Source organism: Leptosomus discolor, chromosome 6, assembly GCF_034619465.1.
Source record: "Leptosomus discolor isolate bLepDis1 chromosome 6, bLepDis1.hap2, whole genome shotgun sequence".
Classification (NCBI taxonomy): domain Eukaryota; kingdom Metazoa; phylum Chordata; class Aves; order Leptosomiformes; family Leptosomidae; genus Leptosomus; species Leptosomus discolor.
In genome coordinates, this window is record NC_141396.1 from 9,947,444 (window position 1) to 9,975,193 (window position 27,750).

General features: G+C 36.7%; 1 protein-coding gene across 1 annotated transcript in view; it reads right to left on the reverse strand.

Annotated features, from left to right (window-relative positions):
- Positions 1–255: 255 nt before the first annotated feature.
- Positions 256–27,750, reverse strand: part of NHLRC2 (NHL repeat containing 2) — a 29,145-nt gene continuing 1,650 nt past the window's right edge. The window contains exons 2-11 of the mRNA XM_086466700.1: positions 27,004–27,156; positions 19,764–20,219; positions 17,761–17,882; positions 15,923–16,052; positions 6,947–7,046; positions 6,213–6,444; positions 5,620–5,742; positions 4,359–4,568; positions 2,995–3,220; positions 256–1,436 (exon numbers count right to left, since the gene is read on the reverse strand). Coding sequence (XP_086322826.1) covers positions 1,171–1,436; positions 2,995–3,220; positions 4,359–4,568; positions 5,620–5,742; positions 6,213–6,444; positions 6,947–7,046; positions 15,923–16,052; positions 17,761–17,882; positions 19,764–20,219; positions 27,004–27,156 — 2,018 coding nt within the window. The 3' untranslated portion in view covers positions 256–1,170. The remainder of the gene's footprint in view (positions 1,437–2,994; positions 3,221–4,358; positions 4,569–5,619; positions 5,743–6,212; positions 6,445–6,946; positions 7,047–15,922; positions 16,053–17,760; positions 17,883–19,763; positions 20,220–27,003; positions 27,157–27,750) is intronic.

Sequence of the window (27,750 nt, forward strand, 5' to 3'; positions counted from 1 at the left end):
GCTACTTACTACGGCAAACTGAAGGAATTTTATTTGTAAGACACTTAACCACCGAAGGCAGAGTTTTGTAATGCAGTTTTAAAGCACCTTACTCAAAGATTAGGTTACCAGTTTTCTAGCAAAAGCTCAGAACCTCTAAACATGAATGTAAATAATCCATTATTAAATACACAGCTCTGGTTCAGTGGCCACTATTACAAATCGGGGGACTAACAGTAACTTCAAAAGACTGAATCAGACTTCAAGAGTATAATATTCTTCTTAATATTATGTATTTGCAAGACAGAAGCCTTTAAACAAGTCTTTACAGAGAAATCATAAAAGTAGGAAAGTGACTCACACTGCTCGAAATGCTTGACATTTAATTTTTGCAGTTTAGATATTCAACCATTATCTACCACTTACTATAAAACGTAAATTGGTACGTTATCAGAAAAACTCCAGCATGGTTTTGTGGTATATACACATTAGAGAGAGGCACATTCTTTGTTAGAAATCAGCACAAAATCCTTCTGTAGGAACTTGAACACTTCCTTTCACAGAAATTTTTCCATGAAACTATGCTCTTCATATAAGGCAGTCATATCTAGTTAAGCAAAACACTCAGTTTGCATAAAGTTAGAGCTGCACCTAGTTTTAAGATGTATTTTCAAAATGTGTCATAAATGCCATTACAGAAAAGTAAGCAAGATGCTTCTTTTACACCCTGGAGAAAGAAACTATTCGTTTTGACATTCTATTAAAATTTAATAAGGTCACAAAAGGAACATGTAACTGTTAGTCCAAAATGATCTAGCTATTCTAACAGCATGTACAGTGCAAAGAAGTTCTTACAGTAACATCACAAAGTAATACCAGCTCTTTCAAAAGCACTCTAAAAACTGTTGGTCATTGCTTAGAATGGCATACATCCAATATATTCACAATTGGCAACACAGTCTAGAGTATTACAATACTATTGCTGCTACTGTAATGAAAAGAAAAGAGGTTGTGATGATAAATTTTTACGTTAAGCTGCAGGGAACTCTACTTCATTTTACCAAGTATATTATTTCTTAGCTTTGTCATAAGCTCCAGGAAAATGAAAACCAGAAAAAAGTTAATCTATTTGTATTTTCTCCTACAGAAATGGTAGACAGTAAATAAAGTATAAAATTAGCTGGCTTTGGGTTAGTTGGTTAAAAACGTGTGTATCAGTTCAACTGGAGTCAAGCTGCCTTGGTTTGTAGTGGCTATCTGTAAAGGCTGACTGAATGAGATTCCTTTCATCATACAGGCACTGCTACCTTTGCTGCAATAGTAGAGGCACGCTTTGATAGCCAGGACAGCTTCAGCTGACAGACAGCTCTTGGGTAACTGAAAGGGAATAATAGTTTTGCAGGAAACATCCTTTATTTCTCCAGACAGACACTGTCCTTGAAGCAACCAGGTATTATCTGTAAAAGAAGGACAAGTTTTATCATTAGGATCTTTAACACCATGTCTTAAGCCTACAGAAAACACTAATTTTACCTACAGGACAACATGGACTTTCTTTCCCTAAGCAACATTAGGGGATATGTCCTTCCCGATTTTTCCTAGTCATGGACAAAAAAAAGGAAAAGTAATTTACAAGTGCTTCTTTAGCACTCATTTAAAGATGAACAGATCCATAGCTTTGCTTCAGAACTATAGGTATAGATACAGTACATCTGATTGAAATGCAATGGATCTGCAAGTTGTCCTGAATGCTCTTAAGAAGATATTAAAATTTATTCTGATTTATTATTTATAATCTAAAATTTATACTGTTAACTAATTTTAATTCTGTAAATTAAAATGTATCTCTAAAATATATAAAATTTATTATTTATTATCTAAATTTATTCTGCATTCTTATGTAAGCCAAATTCCTTAAATTAACAGGCTGCTATACATTTGTATCAGGTCTAATACTCCCAGGTAAGATATCCAGGCAGCATAGACGCATTAAACTGCAGGTAAATGAGAGCATTCCCAAACAGAAGTGCTGGTTTTACAAGTCGGCTGCTACAATTCAGCAATGTTCAGGCTGACTGTTAGAACAGAACTTTAGTTTCACATTTATTTAAAGAGTATGTGAATTGAAAAATGAACTGCACAATAAATTTACCCAGCTCACTGCATTGTACTCGGTACTGTAGTGTGAGATGGATGAAGTGCTCTTTTGGCGTTTTTCAGAAAATACCTAAAAGTTGGCTCTAGAATTTATGAGCTTGAAATGACTTCTTGAGTTTAGGTTGCCTACCTTCTCCAATTTTACAAAACCTTGAAGCTATCACATATATCTTTACTTCAACAATGTTTGGAGATTCTGTAGGCCAGCTCTCCTGGAAATAGCCTACTTGTACTCCAAAAGCACAAACTGAGATGAGAAACTACTTTAAATCATGAGGCATATAAAAAGTTGCAGTGCCTGTACAGTACTTCTTGACTGCTTTTATGTAAATATGAATTATAACAAAGTAGGTTCAAAGTGGTTAGGTATAAATGTACCGCAAATACTCTTTGGAAGAAACAAAAGAAAAAAAAAAAAAGTTTTCTCTTTCAGGAATATGCTTCAGCTTCATGGTAAGCTTCCTCCCAGAAACAGACAGTAGGGCTGTGGGATAAGCTGTTCATAGAGAAAGAGTGGAGAGGGCAAGTGTCTAAGGGGGATCGGTACCTTTGCAAGCTCTCACTGGCAGCTTGTTCCAAGAAAGTTAAGAAGAAAAATAAAAAATAACACAGCATGTATTAATCCCAGCAAAAAGCTGCCTATCAGTTGTTGGTTTTTAATTTCCGCACTCCAGCTGTTAAACGCATCAGTTCTAAGTAACATGTGTTGCATCACAAGGTCAGATGGGAACACAGGATGGGGAGGGACATTTTGATTCACCAGGCTGAGATCCCTTGTACTGCAGGGACGTCATGATATAACCCACTTTGCATCTCACCTACTCCTGTTCAACGGATAAAATAACAGAGATGATTTACCTTCTGCTGTGATAAACCAGGAATTGGGTGCTTCTTCATTCAGTTTTGAATCTGGAGGAAGAGTCAACTTTAATAAAAACTCAATTGTCTGGCCAGGAGCTACAGTCAGTGAGGGAAGTTGAACATTTGGTGCAGATTTAGGCAGTTTTGGAAGGTTTGTTAATTTATCCTTTTGCTCAGGCAGGTTATCTGGAACATCGCATGCTTCTGGATTCAGGATAGGCAACTATCAGCAGAAATCAAACAAATTATTTATTTTTATTTCTACTGAAAGCAAACAGGCTTTCATAATACAATCAGTTTCAAAGCTTACACGGACTAGGAAAACTAACACGTGATAATATGGCTATTAGACCAAAACTTTCTGACAGGGTGCAACAATACTACAACGACAAAGAAAAAGGGAAAGACAAAACCATGTTTTTAAAATGATAAAACTGATTAATCCAAATAAAAATATTATTTACTATGAAAACCATAAAATCCACAACTACTTTAGAGTATCCTTTAATTCAAAATTTTAACAGCTGCATTGTATTTTCAAATAAAACTTATAGGTATTTTCTTCTAATCTGGTGGTAAACTGCATGCTTCAGTAATAAAGCACAAGATTTTAACCATGCAGATTGATGCAATAACAAAGTAAAGGATAATTTCCCAGAAAAGCCACCAACATGTTATATGATACAAAAATTTAAACACACAGTAAGATCGTGTACTATTAAATGCAAGAAACATACAAGACGACAGTTGGATCATCATGTCATATTCATATGTGTGTGTGTGTGTGTATATATATATACGAAAACATGAAGACACGGTGCCATCGTAAGATGGACAGGAGCACAAATTTGTTTTGCATTCCAGTTTATAAGCAAATACAGCAGGGCTCCATTATGACAGTGGTTTTGATTGGACAACTTGGAAGCCCGCTATGTATCCTGCTTTAAGTCAGTGACCTCCCAAAATCACCTCTTACAGCTTAATTACAGGACTTGGTAACTGATTTCAACTGTCACTTGTTACAAAGTGCTTATGAAACGCTTTCCATACTGAAAAACCGGGCTGCATTTTTTAATAACTCATGTTTCTGCATCATTCTTTTCTAGAGGATCACCATTTTCTGTTTTCATGGAAAAGCTGCCTCTCCAAAGACTAAGGCTTTCAGCAACTGCGCTAACAGGCAATGTTCATTTGCCAGATCATCACAAATCATTCTGTGAATAAAGCTACTGTACCCAAAAAGTTTATTAGCTATACGATTTTTAGCTATATGATTTTTATACCATTTGCCAAAGTCTGTAATAGTAATTTATATCAAAAAAACCCCATCACTATCAGCCTGTTTAATAAGTATTACTTGCCATGGAAAGAATTTTTGTTTCCAAATCCAGCACTTTAATCTGATGATTATTTGTATCTGCAACATACATCAAGTGGCCATTTTCTTCCACGCACAAACCTCCTGGTTCATTAAAAGTTGACTCTGTAAAGCTGGACCCAATAACATTGCTTGCTTCTCCTGTGCCTGCCAGGGTAGCACAGTTCTTCATCTTGGGATCTACAACCTTAATCTAAGATAAACAAAGACACAAAAAAACTTCTCTGAAAAAAACTCCACCAGGATTCAGAAGTTCTGCATTATCTTATGCCCCACATTTTCAGAAGCCAGCACTAACTTTGAGTACTTTGGCTACCAAGTGTGCGCCCTAGAGGCTAAGTTATCATACTTTACCAAATGACATATCCCATCTTCCACCCTCTCCCCCATTCCCTGATGGACTTTACTTCTTCCTTTGGTCTTCATGCAGCATTCCCTTTCATAATTTTGAAGGCACCTACCCCTCTGGTATAAAAGCATGCTGAATGGCTTGTTTTTCTAATGTTTGTTGCCCTTCTGGAAACATTTGCAAAACAGTAAGAGCATAACAAAACAGGCAGGCTAACCTCTGTATCCTTTTTTTTTTGTAAAAATAGATGATTTTTTTTTTCTTGAAGTGATAGCAAAAAAGTTTACAATGTTTTACACAATACCTGAAACAAAATTTCACTTGCCACATAAATTCCAACAAGCATTTAGTTCAAAATAAAACAAATTACTTTTAATGTATTTAATCAATGCGCAGTTAACAACCTTCTAGACATGAAAGCTTATACAACATCATGTAAGAACAATCACATAGAACAACCTCTTATCCCAGAGTTCCATGGAGTAAACCCATAACACTTCTCAAAACTTGGGTGGCTTTTTTAAGGGAAAAGCAAGTCCTCTCGTTCTCCCAGTTTTATCTGTCCTGCAGTATTCCTGACTAAGCACTTTTGCTCTATTCAGCATGTTTGGGAAGATAGAAGGAAAGGGTCTTTAGTCCAAACTGTAACTCGGCACTTGAAATTCACCTTCCCAAGGAACCACCGTATCAACACAACACCATGCGAGAGCAAAACAATGGTAAAGAGAAGGACCTATAAGGGAAGGAAGGGAAGAAAAAGAACCCACAAAGGAACTTGTATCATTTGTTTCCTCAGCTTAACTGAACCAAGCACAATCTTTGTATGTTCCCAAAATAATCCTTTGTAGCAGTAAAAACTGCAAAGCCTGTATATAAAAAGCTACTATCTGCTTACCTTATGATTATAGGAATCTGCCACATAGAGCAGTTTTCTTTTCTTGTCCCATGTTACTCCTAAGGGATGCTGCAGTTTTGCATTTATGCCCGCTCCATCCACATCACCAAAGGCAAACAAATTCTGAAAAAGTATTTTATTAAATTAATACATTTGATTCTCCAATGTTGATGTGAATTGAAATGGTTGTAATAAAATGGAAATTCAATGACTTAAAAACAAAATTAAAAAAAAAAAAAAATCAAGGCAACTTCAAAACAAGGACACTGAAAACTGGGAAGTGTGGATGCTAACCATGGAAATGGAAACTCTCACATTTAAGTTGTCACTATGAATCCAGCTGGCTTAAATGACCACACAACGCTGAATTAAGTTGGCTACTTTAAAAATAAGCAAGTACTTCGTTATCTGAGGAGCAACAATCTGCACTACGACCTGAGCGTCACAACCGGCACACATTTGCATTCCAAGCAGTGAAGTTAAGAAATTGATGGCCACGGAAACTGATTTACCCTCTCACCCCAAAAGTGGTTCCTCCAGGTCAGGCTTGAGGAATATTAGTAGGGCAGTGTGGGGAAGTTTGAAGTGATTACCAATGGATCTCTCTCTCCTCCTACAAGGTGCTTCACTGCTCCGTCTCTCAGAGAGATGGTTCGCACCGTGCTGCTCTCGCTATCCGCTACAAAAAGGCAGTTCCATGGTTCCTCGGAAGCCAGAGAGAGACCCGAAGGCTGCGCAAAGCCTGCCTTATGCGGGTACGCGTTGTTTCTGTTCTCTTCGTTTCCGCTCCCAGCGAACCGAAGGCAGACTCCTTTCTTTAAATCACTAAAGGAAAACAGCACCCAAGTTCAAGAACAAGTTTGAAATATATGTGTGTGTGTGTGTCTGTGAATACTTCAGTATTTTGAAACACTTCAGTCATTATGCATAAACAGAAGCTACAGGATGAGCACTTGTGAGTTATAAAACCCACTGTATTGCAGCACAAGGAACTATTCAATACCTTTGTGCTAACTTTTATTTCACCTTAGTATCACCAGACAATTCAGCAAATGTAATGCAAAGTAATGTTCAACTACATGAATGTGCCTTCCCAAGTTATAGTTTTATAGCAAAAGTAGCATCTTTCATTTCATCTAACATGTGGGAAAAAGCAGGCAGACTTTAAAGGACACGTGCCTTTTAAGTCTGAACAGAAGCAGCAAGTTTCAAGCTAAGTACAGTTGAGAAAAATTATTTTTAGTTTAATTTGATTATCTCTCCCTTCGGGGTTTGAAAGCTGAAAGACAAACAGCAAATTCACGTATCTCGTATTACGGTTGCTTACCTTCCCTTGGGTAGTTTTCCACCTTCCAGCATCAGTGCCCAGACCTGATGAGTGCCTGCCATTGCTATCCATAAAACATCGCCTTCCTGGGTCCCTGAAACTTTTAAAAATGCATGTATAAAAACAGATGGAAAAAACCACTTTGGGAATGTTTTATAAAACAAAGAAACAGGCAAACCAACCCCGCTGTTGCCCCTACTCCAGCTCACTTTTTGCCATGGGAAAGAAAAAAAACAAACCCAACCAAAAAACAGAGCAAGAGAAGGACCGAGAGAGAACGTCTTTCCTCTACCAAAAAGTCTGCTATTTTTCTTCTGCTCTCTTCCCAAGGATATAAAAATTGTGTGTTTAATATCCCTACCAGATAAAGGCAAAACTTCAAAAGGGATTTGCTCTTTGCAACGTTCTGCTATTGGGTCCATGTTTCCCCTGCTATTTTTGGATTCGTATTGGCCAACAAATACACATATATCTTTGGTAAGCATGGTTTTGGGGGGTGTTGGACATGTGGTTTTGTCGTTTTAGTCTTTTTTTTACTACATTAGTGACAAAATTAGATATTCCAAAAAACTACTGGCAGCTGTTTACAGGTTTTCAGAGAAATAATCATGGAACTACCATTGCACATTATATACAGAGTACATAATGTTTCTGAGATAAGGGTACCTGATGCTTGCATGTCATGTAGATTACGCACTGGAAAGCAACAACTGCTGTTCATTCAAACTTTAGAGGAGTCGTGGACAATGACTAATGTCCCCCAGTTTCCAAGTTGTTTTCCCTACGCACATGCACATGTGGTATCACAAATGCAAGATGCAGATCTGCAGAACAGTGACCTTCTGATCAAGAAGTGCTCAAGTATGTGTCAAGCATCTAATTTTTCCAACTCAAAGTATAAAACTAGTATTCACCGATTCAAACCTATAAATTACACAAAGCTTGCCCAGATAATACTTCACAAATAAAATTATACAAATGGAAAGTAAAGAAGGTATAAGTACTCTATAGCTTTAAACACATCACATTACAACAGAAGAAAGAATGCATGAACACAAGTTGTGAAAGACCATTAAAAACACCCAAACAGCAAGCCAAAACCAAAAGAAATTTACTTATCTTAGCCTTTTCTGAAAATCCTAAGGAACAGCAAGTTATCTTTCTAACATCGTACTAGTCTATGCACACTGTATACAATGGTCACATTTGGTCAGAGACAACATTAAATTGTTTTTCTGAATGAATGTATCAGGTATTGGAATATCTATTAGCCACTCAATGGAAAAACACCTTCAAATTTCTCACAGAAATGTTTTATTCACATGAACTTATAAAACATTATGCATCTCATAGCTGTCACTGCAAATAATCTAATGGATACCTCCCCACACATGCACATATTTTGGAGTTTCAAAATAACAACAATTATATGTAAAATGCTTGCAAGCATTTTAAACCTGAGAAGTTAGTCCAAATCAATCTTCCTAAAATGAAATTACCACCATTCCCCCAACTGAGATCCTGCTGTTTTTCTTCTAATCCTAAACCTCTCCTGCATCACACACTGCAAGAGTGGAAAAAAAAAGCATCCTTCTGTCTCCAGAATCAATTTCCTCATACTGCGAGCCTTCTTCAGAGCAGTACGGGTATGATTTTAATGCAGTTTATCTTCAGCCTTTCCTGTTTCTTGGATCAAGATAAATGTTTCCAAGACTGTGATCAAAGGAACTCTGCTGACTATCCTGCACCTCCACATTGCTCCATGTCCTTACGCAAACCAGAGCTCCAAGAATAGAAGTCAAACTTCCAAAGCACCTAGAAGATTTTTGTTGAGCAGAAAGGATTGCAAAATGAGTTGGAAAACACACATTTTATGAGTCATTAGAGATGTTATGAAAGCACTGGCAATGCCAAAAACACCCCAGTAAAGAAAAAAACATCCCCCCTAGGGAATCACCTTTGATTAGAGCTCGTTTCCAAGAGATTTAAATTGAGAAAAGGCCTATGAAATCATTTCACTACTTCCTATGCAATACACGGTCAACTTCAGGATTTTACGTTTCCATGATGCATGCCCTGGACTTCTCAGATGCTATTATTCTGAACACCCCAGCACGAATAATGCTAAAATCACTGGCCAATTCAGAAAGTGAGCTTTTTGACTTGCTATGCTATGTAGTTCATTCTGAGGGATCTCAAAAAGTGCTTTGATAATTATTTAATATTCACTTCATGCACCAATGAAGTGAAGGAGTAAGATTTGAACCAAGCACTTTAGCAAAATCTGTTCCATTCATCTATCCAGTTTTCCAATTCCACCCACTGAAAACTCCTTGTGACAGTTATATGCTGAAAAATTGAAGAGGTATCTTACCCTAATTCTGCACACTGAAACGCTTATCAAATATGAGACATGGGGAAAAAGTATCAATAATCATTTTGAATTTTACTGAATATGTAAGATCAAAAAGATTGATCAATATGTAAGATCAATAAAGAAGATCCCTTCTTTAACTACAGAACAAGACAAGAAAAATAAGTAAGAGCATCATAACTGTCAAATTTTAATGTGATCTTTATTTTCTATTGGATGGCAATTAGAACAAAGAGAATGGATGCAAGTGTGGAAACAGCACAAGCACACTGAATTGTGGAAAATATGTCAAAACTTTAATTAAAAAAATGTATACAAACCCAGAAAAGTAAAAACAATGGCTACACTTGCACAGCTAAGGTATTTTATCACACAATGGTCCTGATGCTACAGAGTTTAATGCTTTATGTTCTGAAACAAAAGACAAAACCCCCTTTTCTTTCAGGATAGAACAGTTTAAGGACATGTCACTGTTGTCATCCTTGCACTGTTTTCACAGGAGAAGGGAGCCAGGGAGAACCAGCATGCTAAAATTACGGTAACGCCATCACTATCATAACTCCTTATCATCCTTGGATGGAAAGAATTTATTTTTAAAGAATTTATAAAACAACATAAAAGAATAAAGCAATTATTTTACATTTACTCAATTAAGCACCGCATTCCAACCTATCTCGAGCTGTTTTAAAAATCCAGTGTGTTTCTCCTTATTAGGGTATGTGCTTTCTTATCTTTAGCGCTGCCTGTATCAAAGCAAAGCGTGGCTTGCAAATGTTATATACTTGTGTTATAAAGATTCACTAATAATCAACTAGAGCTCTGAATGCGCTGGTGTTCCATATTACACAACGCTTCAGTTATTACACGATGCTTCAGTTCCTAAATCTGCCTCTGCTATGTATTTGTGTCTTAAGAATTCAGAGTCCTGTTTGTACACACACACAACTTTAAACAGCTCAGCACTACTGCTGACCATTGAGTCAATCTGAACGCACAGAAAAGACTGTAGTTTGTACCAATCAACAGCAATATCTGTTTGAAGAGATTCCATTCCCAGGACAACCCACACTTCCAGCTTCCGTGTCTGGGAACTGCATGCTTACTTCCAGTCTGGGAATTAAAAGCCTGGGAATCAAAGTTATATTTTGTGGCTGGCACCACTGCCATTTTCTAAATAGACTGAATTTTGAAAATATTCTTCTCGTCTACTAATTTTATCTTAAAAAAAAAAACCAAACAAGGAAGAAGTCTGTTGAAACACTCATCCTCTGCAAAAACACAAGAGGCAAAAAGGGGCTACACAACATGCCCTCTGGTTTACGCTGCCTTTGTGCACATATGAATTCAACTCTCGCCTCCACTATAGTCAGGGGAAGTTTAGCAAATGAAGTCCAAATCTGACTGACATAACAGCTAGAGAATCGTTGTTCCTCTTCAGTGAGACAGAGATAGCAAAGCCCCAAAGGAATGCCTTAGCACCGTAAGGCTGCACTGTAACAAGTACACATCATCCTTTTCAGAGGAGTAAAAATTAACTTCCTTTTCTTCCTGTGCTACCTGGCACTCTTTCATATAGTGTTGCATCATGCAGACAGCATAATCCTTTATGAAACAAAATGCTTCTGGAATTTTCCTCCTTAGTAAACATACCTGCCCTCTCATCAAGGGAAATCCTTGGACACAGATATCAAGGGGATGTCATACAAGGGGAGATAATAGTGAGCTAAAAATGATGACTATAATTAAGTATTTTCTCTGTCTTTCCCAAGTTTTCTAACTCAGGCCTTCTGACTGTAATGGCAGTAAATACTTGGGGGAAAAAAAGAAAAACAACAAAACCAAACAACCACAAAGTAGAAGTAACAGCATTTGTTAACAAGAACAAACTAATTTAAATTATTTAGTGTTGTGATACATCACTATAACTACAGAAAAAGCTAAGTCTGGTTATGTGTTTATGTGTGTTTTTCAACACTATTTAAGCACAGCAAACACATACACCTGAGGGTGCTTCCACACCGCAGCCTCCCCTGACCCACAACACCCCCATTCCATATTCAGAAGTACTTTCAGCATCAAATGAGAACAGTTAAAAACTGCGTCTCATTCCGACCCCAGCATGCCTGACACAGTCTCTGTGAGACTTGTTACAAGGGCAGATGGAGCCCAAAGCTGAACAGGGTATCTCTGAGTTTGTACTTTGCAAAGGAAACTGCTAAGGAGATCAGGCAGCCTTTTGCATTCCAAGTAAATCCACATAGCTACATCACGCTGTCATATTACATATGCAACATAGGTTTAGAGTAATTCAAATTTTGAGTTGTCCACAAAAACAATTCCTAATTGATCCCTGATGATCACAAAAGCAGTTCTTTTATTTTCAGCTATTACCAAGGAAAATTCCTTTCACAGGACAGTGAAGTCTGGAGCCTCAATGCCAGAATGAGACCAGACTAGAAGGAAAAAGAAGAGTGACATGGAGCAAGCGTAATTTCAAGATACAGACAGTTCATACATAAACAGTTCATACACGGTCTGAGCTCACCCAGAAGGTTCTACTTGCTTACTGCTGAAGTGATTATTGCTTTATTTGTTTGTAAAATTAGGGAAGAATCACCATGAGCAATTCAGGAAAAAAAAGTGTGTTTCCTCTGGAATGCAGTGGTACTAAATAACCCTCTAGCAGAAACATGGAGAGAAAAAAACCTCTTACATACTTTCGCCTTTTAAGGGCTATAAAAATTGTACCAGTATGATAAGGTACTGTACTTTCATTTAAATAATATCTATGTAAAACCTAAATTGACGTAAAAATTTCCAACTAGTTTACTGAAAGCATGGTCAATACTGTACTTGGGAGCTTCTATAAATAGATTGCAATCATGCAATTTAAGACCAGATTTTGGAATGTGAAACACACAGTTATGTCACCAAGCACAGGTCATTGTCCTGTTCCTTCCAGCAAGAATGCAGCTATCAAGTACATTTCACGCTCAGATCAACTGTGCATTTAAGTATCACTTGCTTTCAACACCCACTGAATAAAAATAGAAGGGGACAACAGAGAAAGCTAAAAAAGCACACAGTAATTTAATAATGTAGTTTTAAGCTGCTGGCCCTCCCCCTGTATTTCCTGCACAATCTATGTCAATGCAATTTCAGCACCAACTTCAACAAAGCCAGAATTTAATCCATGGAGTTCATTCAAGAACATAGAAGGCTGAGGGTAAAACACAAGCTCAGTAGCCACAATAAAGAAATAAAAAGATGACAAGGAAGAACACTGTCTGCCTGAATCTTAGCATGTGTTTTATCTCCATTAACTCCCCTACCTTAAAGAGAGACATTTGTGCCAACTTTGTTTTAAATGGTATTTCACAGCCACTTAACCTCTTTGCCTCAGACTTCAGCATCTGTATAAAATCAGGAAACAACAGCCTATTATCTCACGGAAATACTATGAGGATGCTTAAAAGCATGATACTTAGTAGTAATTGTTCTGAATATTAACTTATCTGCGCCCTCACAAACTTTTTTTCCATTTTTTTTTCATTTCACAACAAACTATACATTAAAATTTTAAAATGCAAACAACTAAGTCTTTTAATTGACCAATACATACTCTAAACTGCAAGTAGGAGTAATCTCAAGAAATAGAAACAATACTGAAATTTTTTTTTCTCTTAAGAAGTAATCTTTCCTTTTAAGACTTTTGAAAAATGTGAGCATAAGCTGTTCAATACTATTTAGTGTAGTAGAGAGTACGACACTACTGAAGAGGTTAAACATTTAAACTTCTTTTTTCATTTTCTTTCATGTTCTGGATAGCATGGCTTTGGACACTGAAAGGAAACTCACTGAAGCATCACTTGTTTAAAAAGTATAAAATCCATAAATCCATCTTCTGAAAAGAAAAAACACCTCTTGTACACACTTCAAGGTACATAGAACTAAGGAAAACAGGGAAAGTATGACGTTACGTCCCATATGCCATGCCAGCTAACACAAAGGTCAAGCTTACAAATTTTGTAACAATGACCCCAAGTTGCTGAAGTGTACATTACCTCCTGCAACTTGTACAGATACGTATACGCATATGTAAAAAACGGGCACTGCTGTGTGCATGTCAACAAATGTAATTTTTGAAACTCTCATTGATTACTTCACCCATCCACACACATAAATAGACACTGGCACACCAGTTTTAATATACTGACAAGAGGTTATCTGCTTGTCGGACAGCACACTGAGACTCACCAACAGAAGGCTGGGTCTCTGCCCAGGACAGTGAAGATGTCCTACAAGACTGCTTCCCCTGCATTTACTGAGGAACAAATGCATCCTATGCTATACCAGACAGTAACAGAACATCCTACCAGGCTCCAGCAATTTGCAGTAACAACTCTGACAAACTCTGCTGCAGTGTTGACAAACTATTTTGACGTCTGGCAACAAACTTCTTTAAGTCACTGCAGCTCGTGCCAGTATCTACGCCACAAGACAAATGCACTGCAGACTACATGACACAGTCCTGGTTCCTCATGCTCTGGGACAGACTCTTGTTAGCATTCTATTCAATATAACCCTCTGTTTTGACAACTCTCTCTGGTTATAGTTTTCTAAAGAGTTTTATATAAATATTACAGTAATTTACATTTTTCCTAGCTTACTTTACTCACACAAAACCATATAAAAATATCTTAATAAAAACCTGAAAGCAGAGCCTCATATCTATTTGGCCTTTTACCCTCTTAAAGAAGGAATTTAAATTGATTTAATTTATTCTTAACTGACAGGTTATGTTCTATTTTGCAGAGATCTAAACAGACAACTGACTGACTATGAAAAAAATCTATACTAGTCTAAACAGAGTGCATTTCAGAAGATCTGATTTCAACGCAAAGGCTTACAAAAACTCAGCAGTCAGTGTTGAACAGTGCCGATGACTAATCCTCTACAGGTGACTAATTCAGTGATTACTATGTTCATGTTGATAACGGTATTGATTAACATTTAACAAGCAGAGCTCTCAAAAATAAAAAGTATCAACGGATATTCAGCTACTGGCAGAAACAGAAGAAAGCATAATGAAAAATGAAAAGTCAAATTATAGGATATTTCAAATAGTTCTGTTAATCAGCTTAGGTTTCTGAAGCCTCCTCCTTTGCTGAACTGCAAAACAGCTCTGCAATAACATCCCACAGAGATCAGCTGGCTGGTTCAAGGTATCTTGAAAACTACACCGTCTAGTCACGCAACAGTCTACCGGTTCACAAAAGGAAAATCATTGGATAAAATTCAGGAAAGTTCATGCCTTCATTAATGGCCACCCACACCCAGTAAGATTCTCTTTCAGGTACTCCCCTTTCTCTTGCAAGTAGGATGCCATATGCTTAAAACAGGTTGTAGGAGTCATTGACAAAGCCTTTGAAAAAAGTGCCTTTTTTTTTGGTAGAAGACATGTTACTAAAATTGTTAAATCTAAAAATTGATGCCAGTTGCTTACTTAAGTAGCGAAGGCTGCTGGTGGTACACTGTCTATACTGACAATGCATTTCTACCAGAAGACTTCTATACAATCAGCATTATGAACTAGCTTCATGTTCCCTTAAACTTAATTTGAGTATGTTGTCCTCCCTCGTAACTGATCCAAGATTATAACAAATGCTTCCAGGTCAGTAAAATGCTCCAATTTACTGATCTTGCAAAGCTCCTCCAATTTAAAGATACTAGACTTACATCATGCTACTTCCCCACCCCGTTCACCTGCAGATTCAAGAAATCCCAATACTGGAAGTCAATTTTTATGCCTGAAATACTGACGTAAGGGGTCTATGCCGCACTAAAGCATTGTTCTGTCACTGTTAAGAAACTGGCATCTTCACCTTCTAAACTATATTGAAATGGAAACATGAGAAAATAAAGTATCAACTCACAGTTAATAACAGTTGAAAACATGGCAGTTACGCAATGTCAAGCTCAGGTGTGTGTTAAGCAAATCAGGAAAGAAAGCTACTCAAATCCTCACAAGCTGATTCTTGCATCCTATTATGCAAATATTTAGTTTTTACCCTTTGATGCTTGCAAGGTTTTCTCTGAGGTATATCTGATAGAGTCAATCATGATCTTGAGTCTAATGATTTTATGTCACCTAAACAGGAATAAATAGAGGTTCCCAACTAAAATTATTTTTACTTCCTAAACTCAAATATTTACAAGTAGTCAGACATGTCTGTATAGTTAAGGAAAGGAACTGCTAGACAATACTCACTTCCTGTAAAACATAGCTGTTTCTTAAGTGATCCTGGCATAAAGCACTGGCCTAACAAAAGCAATGACAATTTCCTTCTGTATTTGGACTCAGTAACTATATAACTTGCTACAAAAGAACTTTGCTTCCATCAAGGAACAGTTGACGTTTTTTCAGGATCCAAAGCAGAAATGCAGTATTTACTTTCAAATGAAACCACTGGTTTTTAGACTCAGTTGTAAAGTAAATCTTTACTTTTTCATACCTCAATTATTACCAAAACAGAAGAACATTTAGCAAACAGTCATGCATTTGTAAATAAGAGATGGTAGAAGCTCAACTGATACAATACCTGAATTTCCGAAGACCACATCCCACGGAGAGCTGATAGGCTGTTCTTCTCCTTTTGCTCCACCTTCCTTATCAATACCTTGTATCCCAATGCCTGCTACAGTGGTCACCATCTCTAATTCCAGGTCAATCTACAAGAAGCAAAATTCTACACGCTGAATGTACAAAATTAGCTTGACTGAAGTTACAGACTAATTTGAGCTAGATGTCAAAAACAGAGTTTTTGCTGACAAACAAAACCCAAATCCTAACAAATTTCAAGTATTTGTTTATGAAGGAAAAGAATTAATTCTACCAGAATGCTTGGTGATGGGGTGGGGGGAAGGGGGAAGCAGCAGGAAAAGCATGTGGCTGGAATCCTCTTCCACACGCAATAAAAATTAACACTTCCTCTGCAGTTGCAGAAGAAAGCATCAAAATTCTCTAGAGAAATACTCGGACAACGGATGTGGATATTTTATTTCAAACTTCTTTAGGCATATGACATAAAAATTTCAGATACTGTAACAGTATCTGCCATGTCTGTATAAAATAATCTACAGAGCAAATTATTTTTGCAGTATATTTCAAGCTCTAGAGCAAAATATTTTAAAATTTTATTTCTGCAACCTAAATCCCTTCATTTTTCCTTCCCTTCTTGCTTATTTTCTAAGTGACTTCCAGTTCCTCTCACGCATCTATTGTGATGACCATGTAAAAAGGGAGTTTCGCACACAGAACCTTCTAACTTTTGTAGCAGTAAATGCACTCTTTTTGCATGGCCCATGGCCTGCACAAACATTTGAAAGCACGCCCTGTAGCTGGGTATTACTTTAATTCTTGGATACCCTCATGGCACATTTAGATGAAACAGCTAATTATCATGAAAAACGCTGACACAGTATGATTCAGATCTTCAGATGCTTCTGTGCTGCCTTTGCTACCTGCAATGCTTAACTGCCTGTGGTCACCAGGCTACAGTGATGAATATTAGTACGATGAGGATCCTGGAGCAAACTACTCATTTTTAGTAACAATGTCTCTTTACCAACAGGAAGCCTTGGTCCTCTCCAGAATAAAACCTGGTAGCCCACCTCAGTGAACACAGTGCAGGGAGCTTGTGGACTAGTGCTTTGAACTGAAACACAGAATGAACCCCCTTAACAGTACAAAGGCACCCCAAACCGAGTAAGGAAGTACCTCCTCTGATCACGAATCAGACATATGGGTGAGGATCTGAGTAAAAGATCTTCTGAGACACATAAAATACTTTTAATAATAAGGTAATACACTGCTTCAACAAACTTAACTTCCAATTATTCTAAATTTGACCTAACCAAATGTAAGATCCAATGACAATATATATAAAGAGTAACATTACTACGTGCTAAAACCTTGCAAGCATTCAATCCAAAACCAATCCTGATAGAAAAGCAGTTACCTGCACTTTGGAGACCCAAACAGCTAACAGCAGTTTAGATAGTCACCAAACGATAGCAGTACAATAACTTTAGATAAGAATCTGATACTACTGGAAGTGAAACAAAAACAATTTTTGCTTCCAGTACTAAGAATAGACGTTACTCGTAACAGGAAAGTAAGAGACACTAGGGAAAAAAAAAATCTGTTATGCTAGAACGAGTAGTGAACACCACCTTCACTTGAAAACAAGCACAAAAGTATATGTAGCCCTTTAAAAACCAAACTGCACAACAGCATTTATTTATAAGATATTGGGCCAAATTTCCTTCCTGATGTTGAGGGCATCTGAAGAATAATTAATTTGGTGTAAATTTTCACCTGTGTAAGTAGAGTAAGGTATAAGAGATTAAATTTTAGATTTCCTTACGGAAAATTTACCTTTCTAATTAGGTGATTTTCTGTATCAGCTACATAAATAACATTATTTTTTATAGCAATCCCTTGTGGCGAATTGAAAGCTGCCTCTGAAAATCTTCCATCTCTCCTTCCACTGTTTGGACCTACAAATGAAACAAAGCAAACTCAAAAGTAATTTTAGGGAAAAACAACCAACTTGAAAGTAAAGTGCATACATTTAAACCTGTAGGAGAATTACATATTCTAAGAGCTGCTTTCAGAGCACCTTGTACAGTTGACGTTATTAATATTTTGTGGAGTCTCATTTCAGTCACTGTGCTATGTAATTGCAATAGACTCATGCTATTAACTTTTGAACTCATTCTCCACAAGTTCTCTGCTTCTTTAAGCTCATCTTCCAAAAAGAAGTCTTAATAACAGGCATCTGAATTGTTCCTGTTCCCTTGCACTAAAGGACAACAGCAACAACAGAAGACAGAAATAGAAAAAACTACATTGTTTTTTATTCCCAACTACATCAAAGCAAGCCAGCAGGAAAAATTCTAATGTACAAAAGTCAAATCCATTCCAATGGCTTATATTTTGGTGTAATCACAAATGAAACTAATATCTGATTAGCAGCATTTTCTCATTAATAATAATAATAATAATAATAAGGAAAAAGATTACATGGAACTAATTACACAAAAGAACGACAAGAATGATGGAGGGACATTCTTCTGCACAGAACAATCAAGAAATAGGAACATGACCCGAATATAACAGTATGAAAGTAAGCATCGAATTTCAGAGGGAGTAACATTTAAAGTGCATTAGCAGTGTGTGTCAGCAGAAGACATTTAGATAAGAGTTATGTGGGCATCATGATTTATGATGCAAATGTAGCAATGTCAACCTTTGTGCATGCCCACATTTATTACTGTATTATCAACTTCATTACATTATTTTCTGCTCACTGAATCATTTAACTGAGTCACTGAAACACACAAACTTTTACAACCTACTGTCAGAAGACAATTTCGACCTTAACAGACAGGAAGGGCTGAGGTGCTGGTGTGTCAGGTTCCAGTAGCTCCCCTTGTAAGCACCACGGTGCACACCCCCAGGGAAGGGAATAGCACAGAGGGCCAAGGAAGGAGGGGTACCTGTTCAGAGGTTAGGACACTGCCCTCCAAATTGCTGTTTACTGACTATCCCAGAACACTGAAGGGTAGCTTGTCAGCAGAGACCTAATCTCATGTATCAAACAGGAACCACATTCTCTCCCTTTTGTCATAAGAAATCCTGTTTGTACTTCCCATGGGAGAAGGGTATTAAGACTAATGCCTCTATCAGGTTAACTTGGATAATTAGTCTGTCTATCCAATGTGCTGCTATGTCAAATAGCAAGAGATGTTCTTCCTTTCTTTAAACAGCAGTGCCACTGGCACTTTTATGAGGTTTGTAGGATCCTGCCATGGGACAGGCATTAGTCATTACCAGACTAAGTAATATGGGACCCATTAGCACACAGGTCCTGATTCAGAGACATAAATGAATCACTTTTCAATGACCTGGGGATTCAACCACTTCCTAAATCTGTCTATTATGGTGGCTCATAGATGAACTCTCCTAACAGCTATGTACTTGCTGCATTAAGATGTAACTTTTGACCACAGTAACAGATTAAAAAAAATAAAAGAACAAGTCTGAATGCTTCATTTATGAAACAGTAGAGCATATAACGAGTGTGCAAATTTTCTTGACTTGCACTGTAAAGCAGATAGTAACTTTACAAAAACAGTTAAGAGAGATTAGGTTTTTTAAAGCTGAAATGTTACCAATATAAACTTTGTAACAAATGTAACAATTGAAAACAATTAATGTTACACCTCAATTTTGGTCAGAAGACAGGCCTTTACATACCTGCTAAGGCAATTTCATTTTCAGGTCCCCAAAAGACTTGAAAGAATCAGCCTAGTAGGCCCAGCAAACATATCACACTGCTAAACTAAAACCCTTATAATAAATTTATATACCCTTACCTCCAATAGTGTGTAAAATTTGTCCATTTTTTCGAGTAACCAAAATCCTGTGATGTCCAGTGTCTGCTATTACCAGCCTTTCTCCTGAATTATCTACAGTCACTTTGCCAGGAAACAGCAGAGGAGAAGGCGGGAGGGAGTCTCTGTACAGCTTTATTCCAATGTTGTTATCTTTGATTTGTCCTCTCTCCTTGTAGAATTTCAGTGTTATGGAAGTAAATAAAAACAACTTCTCTCTGTGTCCCTCTCCAACGAGTGAAAACAGCATATTTCCGCGAGGCCCGAGAATGACCAGCGTGGGCCAGCAGGACACTTCTAGCTCATGCCACAGTGTTGCATCTGCATCATTTACTACAGGGTGGACAATATTATACCTCAGAATTGCACTTTTAATGTTATCCAGAACCTTTTCGTTTGGGAATTTCGCTGAATGGACACCAACAATAATAAGACCATCTGAAAGGAAAAATAAAGTCGTGCATTGAAATATATTTGTGTTCGAATAAAAAAAAAAGAAAAGTAAAAGAGAAGCACACTTATCTCACAATGTGACTGCTTTCCACAACGAAAGAGGGTTGGAACAAACAAGAAGCAATTACATCTCAGTAGGAATATAGATAGCTATGAATACAAAATACTGAAACTCAGAAATAACATTTCAGGAAAATTACTGAACTTTAGGACCATTACTTCCCCAGCTGGTTGACATTTAATACGTCATAAATTAGTCTTAGTTCCCGAACCTCTACATACTAAGGTAGAAAATACTTTCAAAATAATTATGGGTAAGTTGTAGCAGTTCAACTGATACTCTGGGTATTTTTCAGTTGTTTATGATATCTCTTTGTCTTTTGATTCCTATACACAACTACGGTGTTTTAGAAAAGGAATTCTTTTCCACAGTTAACTAGGAATCAACTGTAATACTGAACTCTGGAAGTCCAGAGTTACCTTGTCATATCTAACTCTAGATTAACAGTAAAAAAATAATGTATAGGCTTCCGAAATCAATACAATATTCTATATTTAAATAAAAATAAAAATGACAACACAAAACAAAAATGATAACAACTATGATAACATGACAAATAGCACTTGTTACAAACCAGGCAGGCTTGAACCCTTTTCCTTAAAAAAAAAAAGAGCAAAAAGGGGACAGGAGGAGGATTAAATAACTGATTTTTGCCCCTCCCCTTAAAATGTTTAACTTAATTTCTGTATTTGATTAATAAAGACAAGGAAGAGTTTAGGTTTTCCCACAGCAGGGATAAATGCACTTGAAATCCTAGTATGAAGGTGTCACATAAGCATAAAGTAACATAATTCTGCTTATATACACTGCATACATAGTATCCACTCCAAGACCCATCAAAAGCATGCAATTACGAGCTTCCTTGAATTGTTTGCTTATTTTCTCAGTTTTACAAAATTCAAACACAGAAATAAAAATCTATGGCTCAGACTTCAGCTCCTTTTCCCTTGTGATAAGAAATAAATGTACTTCCACCCCAAGCAGACAACTATGTAAGCAGCCCCAAATTTTCCACTCTCCCTTCCTACCCAACAGAAAAAGAATGAAGAGCCTTCCTTCAGTCAAGCCACTCGTCAGTACTTTCTAGGAGCAAAAAAAGGGGAAAAAAAAAAAAAAAAAAAGACTACAGCATTTTCAGGGCTTTAAATTACGTTTTACTGGCGTAACTTCCACCAAATGAAGCAAACTGTGCACATGACATCACTACCATTCTTCAGCTCACTTTGTACTTAAAGAATACTATTAGCCATAAGCATAATCTTGTAGTCAAAGTAACCTGCCAATACTAACTGAAGTAAGGAAGGCAATAACAGTAATTATGCAATCGTAGGGAGGTGTAATACAATAATTTTAAACCAGAGCTGTTAATCTAATGGAAATCCTTAGACATTAATCTTACCACTCATCCAAAAATCACTTGTTTCTGGATAGCACAAGCATTTTATAACCACAAATAACAATTTGGATCTTTCTACTTCTTTGTCCAAGTAAATGCTTTAAATTTTCATGTGATCTTTTGTGTTATTTTGAGGAAAGGAGTAAAATTAAACGGGAAAGGAAAATATCCTTACAGTTGGCACCCAACTTGAGTTACTTTTACCACAGTATTAGAAATTAGTTTGATAACAAAGTAGTACTTTTTTTTTTTTCCCCAATCAGATATTTAAAAACCATTTAGCATTTTTAAACCCTTTTATCAGCAGCATTCAAATATCTGTGGTGTTTCCTTCCTTCCCACAGTCACCAATGTCTATAGGCAGCTCCTTATAGTACCGTACTTTTTCAGTAATACAAGCAATACCAAAAAGCAAAGAAGACTTGGAGTCTGTACAGGGTGGCATGGAGGAAGAACAGCCATTATCCAATCTAATCCAATTCTAATGATGCTTATATTCTGAAATACAAGTGTAGATCCTAGAAGAACTTCATAATATTCTTAAATCAGACTAACTTGTGCCCATACAAACACTCACAGCGACTGAAAACGTATTGTGCTACTATAGACAAAACAGGTTTGGCTGAACAGCTATTAAATTTAGATAAGCAGGATACAATTTAGTTACAAAGGATAAAGGCAGATGTGCAATGTGCTTCTCTAAGTAGGCAAGTTCTGTTATTCGGTGCTTACTCCAATATTGTCATGCTTTATCCTAAACAACAGCCAACGGAAATAGCCCTCCTGGAAGGACACTCATCTGGAAAAGACAATTTTTTAAATAAATGTTTTCTCAGCAAAGCGTTAAGAAGACTCGAGAGCATGAACTGTTTCAGTTACTTGTAGTAGCTGATACTTAATTTTTAGAAGGTAATTTTTTTCTTATTCAAATATAAACATTTGTTACAACAGGAAAAGACTTCATCAGTTTATCACAAATCTAATCAGAACATAACCTAAATATTTTCAGTCACCTTGCTAACAAATTTATTTCTCATTTTCTAGCTTCTCATGGTTGCTAGAACAGTACTCCTCTTCCTCCTAGTTTTTCTCTCTTCACTCTTCCAGTTGCAACTGCAATTATCAAAACCCAGAATTAGCTCTCTGAGAAGGAATGCCACACACAAAATAACTTTTTGCTGCTTGCATAATGCATCTTTCGCCTTTATTTGTTTAGCGTTCTAGCATTTTAATTTCTAATCCACAAAAAGTGTACTTTTTTCCATAACTCACTCACTTATACATTTTAGTTCATCTAGCATTAACTGTCACGTGTCACACAACAATGCCTTTCAAACTGGAAATTTACACAGCAGATCATTACTGTTATTTGTCATTCACTACTGAAACCATTAAAGGGCTTCACTATTTGTAAAACTTCAGGCAAGTATGTAAAATCGAAATGCTTTTGTAAAACAGTCCTCCAAAAGCCCTGCAGTTACAGCCAGTGGAGTTTGCCATTGCAAGAACATAGAAACCAGCCCTGTGATCAGAAAGGGCCTGAACCAGGACCCATAAAGTAACAACTGCATCCAAGGAAATGGTTTGGAATGGAATGTAGTATTTACTTTTATGCTTTTCCCCTGCCTTTACGGCAGAGGTGAAACCTGGATGGCCGGACATCTACCCTCAACTCTAGTTTTGTGGTAGAAACGTAAGAAAGGCAATTATTTCAGGCCTTAAATAATTGTGTTATTTGAGCTCAGACAAGTTTGTTTCCTTCTAAAAAATCCTAATTTAATCTCAAATTGGCTTTTTATTCAGTTAAGAGAAACGCAAAACTATTTTTCTCTTTTAGCCCTTCTCCTCAACCATAAAACAGTGCTAATGGAGAATATCATGTTCAACGTGACAACAGGAAAGAGTAAAGTGCTGCACAATAATAGATTTAGTTGAATATAACAATTTCACACGTACAGAATTAAAAAAAAAAAAAATCACCGTAACTGATACAGCCCTTATCAATCCTATAAGCGCAGCTGAAGTTGTAGTATCATTAACTGCTGAACTCCAAACAGCAGGTCAAATACTTTAACTTCAATAGGATCAGCAGCAGCACTTGTATTTGTCTTTCAAACATACCGTTCAAGCTAGAAAGACAAGTCTATACCAAACACCTGAACAGCACAAATAAGTTATAACATCCTCTCATGAAGAAAAGTCTTGTGGAAACTGGCAGATGCTATGCTGTTATAAGCATATGCACACCATTTAGAACACTTTATTTGAAGGATTATAACAGCACCACACTGGACTTACGCCAAGCTATTTCTGAATATTAAAAAGTACTCCCTCTTATAGAAGTCATTTCTGTACTGCTGATAACATGAACTGAATATGCACGGGGGTTTAAAATAACTTTCTGAATGCCACTTGAAACACAGAAATAGTACCACTGAAGATAGCAGCGAGAACGTATCAGATAAAGATGCTAGGTGACACTGAATCCTATGGAAAGCAGTCTTCATTTCGAAACAGATCTCCTGAAGTTCCAGACAACAGAACTACATGCTTGTGTTCAACGACACATATAATGGTTTAGAATCATCCTAAAACTACAGCTTCTTGTGATCAGACTTCTCATGCCTGATGATTACACTGCTGAAGTTTCAACATACTCCACGTAAGAGGGCATTTCAACCACGTAAACCCAAAAGTGATCACAGCGTCAAAAATGTACGTACACGATGTACAAAGACATTGTATCAATATTGAGGTTTGTTCTTGTCATGCAGAAAAACATAGGCAGCATTCCTTCAAATACTAAACCAACAGATTGAAGATCCAAATGCATATGAGATAGATGCTTTGTCAGAGTAAGACGCTTGTTTTCATTCTGACTAATATTGCCTGCTAGGTCAGCACCCTCTTCCATTTCTATATCATGGCAAATATATACACAAAACGTGTAAATAAATGCTATGTTTACAAATCTAAAGTTTAGTAAAGCTGCAGTTTCACTGTATATTTAATCTGACTTGCTGCTGCCAAAACAAATCATGTCACTCCTCTTTTGCACCAAAACCAATTTTTTGCAATCACGAGGTGACAGATCTCGGAACTAACCCAAACAAATGTGAAGAGACTTCCAGTAACCAAAGAAAAGAGCAGATCAAACCAGAATGAAACTCCAGAACAAAGCTGAATACCAAGATACCTGCATTGATGTATCTAGACATTCTTAAAGCATTTTTTTATATGCCTGACATCCTTTCTATTTTAGTTTTATTCTTCCAACTTTCTCAAGTTTCTCAAGTCAAAAACTCTCCCCTCCTTTCTCCCAGTGATTAGTAAACCATGTTTGCCTTTGGTGAAGAAGTAATGCACGTTGATATAAGGCCATCTACTGAAGTATTTTTCTATGGCTTAAAACCCCACAACCCTTACTGCCTTGATATATTTATACACATTACTGAAATGCTAAAATTTACACACTCAGCACAGCAAAGAAAGATTAAATAATTCTGAAAAGGCTGACAATCAAAACATGAAAACAGCTGAAAACAACCAAAAGGGAGATCTGTAGTGAAAAAAAACCAACGCATTTTTCTTTTTGTTTGAACCATCAAGCACCTTAATCTCTTCCTGACTCCAACTGCTATCCTCTGTTTCCCAATGGATTAAATTCAAGATTAATGTTGCACACACCTGCTCTTCTTTCCTTTTACCTCCACTTTCATCCCAAGTTATCTTTTTTTTTTACTCCAGTTCCTGTAGGAACAGGGTAGCTCAATCCAAAAAGAACTTACTAGGTTAGCTCAAAGGCAAAAAGAATTAATCACCTATCGGCAACCTACTTCACCAAGGTAATAACTCTATGACAGGAAGTTTAATACAAGTCAAACAAATAAATGTGTCTTTAAGTGGACCTCCAGTTCAGTTCAGAGTGCTGCAGCCTCTTCTACAGAGATGTTCAAACACTTTAAAGAGAAAGCTTGTGGGAGAGGTTGTTAACATGAATATTTTGTTATCAACTGACTAAACAGCTTGATCTTAAAAAACAGGTTAAGGATAGGACAGCTGTATTAACACAATACACTACACTACAAAATCTTTATAATTTAAAGATATTATTCATCATATGATCAATATAATCTTCTGAAACCTTAATCTGGACCTTCTGCCCAGCATGCCTGACATCCAGAGCAGTCCATTTATCATTTGCTAATCACCTTCCACTTTAAACTGCCTCGCTCCCATAAAAATGCCATGACAGTTTTTCCTTATATCTGAAATGCTGTATCAGGTATCAAGTTTCTCCAAAGCAAACAGTTAAGCTTTCTGAAGTAGAAAAACCAGTTTATTCGATTCTTCTGTAAAGGGCTATGTAAACCTACAATATTCAAGTGAACTACTTAAAGAACTTGAAATTTCAAAGGCATTGTAATTTCTTTTTCTCGTGAAAGAAGGTAACACATGAAAATAAATGCTGCCAAAATTAAAAACAGTCAGGAAGAATCAGAGACTTAAACAGTACAAGATAATGTTATTTACTACATACATATACACTATATTTAATACAATATTTTTAGGGCTGAAAGTAACACTGTTCTTCGTCTCACTGTTCAGCCTATTAAAATATCCAAGATAAGTGAGCAGCTGATACATTCTGAGTAAGACCACAGCTTATCTCTGACAAGTCATCATGATGACAAGAGACTGCATTCTAAAGAGTAATTACTCTGAATTTTTATTCACTCAGAGAGACAGATTTCATCTCAGATGTGACTTTAAAGACCTTAATTCCCTCTCCAGAATACAGGGCTACTAATGGTATATAATGTATAACGTGATGCCAACACGAAAAAAAAAAAAATTCTAACCCAAGCTTACATATTTTGTTATTTCATTTAGAATGGAAAAAAAACAAGTAATCTTAACTATATCCACTCTACCACCTTTACTATATTCTTCTCAGATGCTGGTTCCTAAGTCAGGTGTAGAGGGTTACACACCTATATTAACTTTGAGCCTGCATCTTACATCCTTGCATAGCTTTTTGCAAACAGCCTTATTTATCAGATTTGGGCTTTAAGCACATATCCTGTTCCTTTAATTATACAGGCACAACAGATACCTTATTTAACCCCATTTAAAAGTGTGATGCGAATATACACAGTCACCTTTTTTAGGCTACTTAAAAGATTAGAAGACATTTTTAGGCACCCCTGAAATTTTGCCAGCTGTTTAGTAACGAGCAACAAAGTGACTCAGCTACTCCGCCTGCAACACTGCCAGGAAATTCTATTCCAAGCAAGCCAAAGCACTTTTACCTTTATCAGAGTGCTGGTGCTCTAACGCGTGGAGATCAGGCAGCAGGTGCAAGCAATTGATGCAGCAGTAAGTAAAGAAATCCAACACCACAACTTTTCCACAAAGGTCTTTGTGAAGAGAAATAGGACCTTCAGTGTTTAACCATTGTAGATCTGGAATTCAGAGAACAGTGATACCCAGTCAAGGGAAAGGTAGGGAAAGGCAGACATGCCTAATTTGCACACCACCACACAACACTCTTGGTACATCTCACTTAAAAAAAGTTCAACAGCCCTTTCTATGAAGGTAGAAAAGCAAACAAAAAGTCTTCTATTTATCCAACTCCTCCGTATGTTCCACATTTCTTCATAATTAGTAAAGGAAAAGAAGTATTCTAAACAAGATTTAATGTAATAAGGAAAGTGCAGTTTATGTATTTAAATAAGCACCTTTTAATTGAAAGAATATGCAAGCCCATACATTTTAAAACATGATCTACATTATTCAACCCCTAACAATGTCATAGGGGTAACAATTAAGTATTTAAAACTCACTTAAATGCTAGTAAAAAACTGTTAAACTCTTAATGATTTTTCCAACAGTTTTGTAATGAAGTAATTCAGAGATGACTGAAATATTTTTGTGTTTATAGTTTTGATCTTGATTTTCAAAGTTTGAAATGACAGGTATAAATTAGTCCTGTTAATGGGAAGAAATACAACCTTTTCAGATATACCCAGCAGTACTCCTGGTCATTTATTTTAACC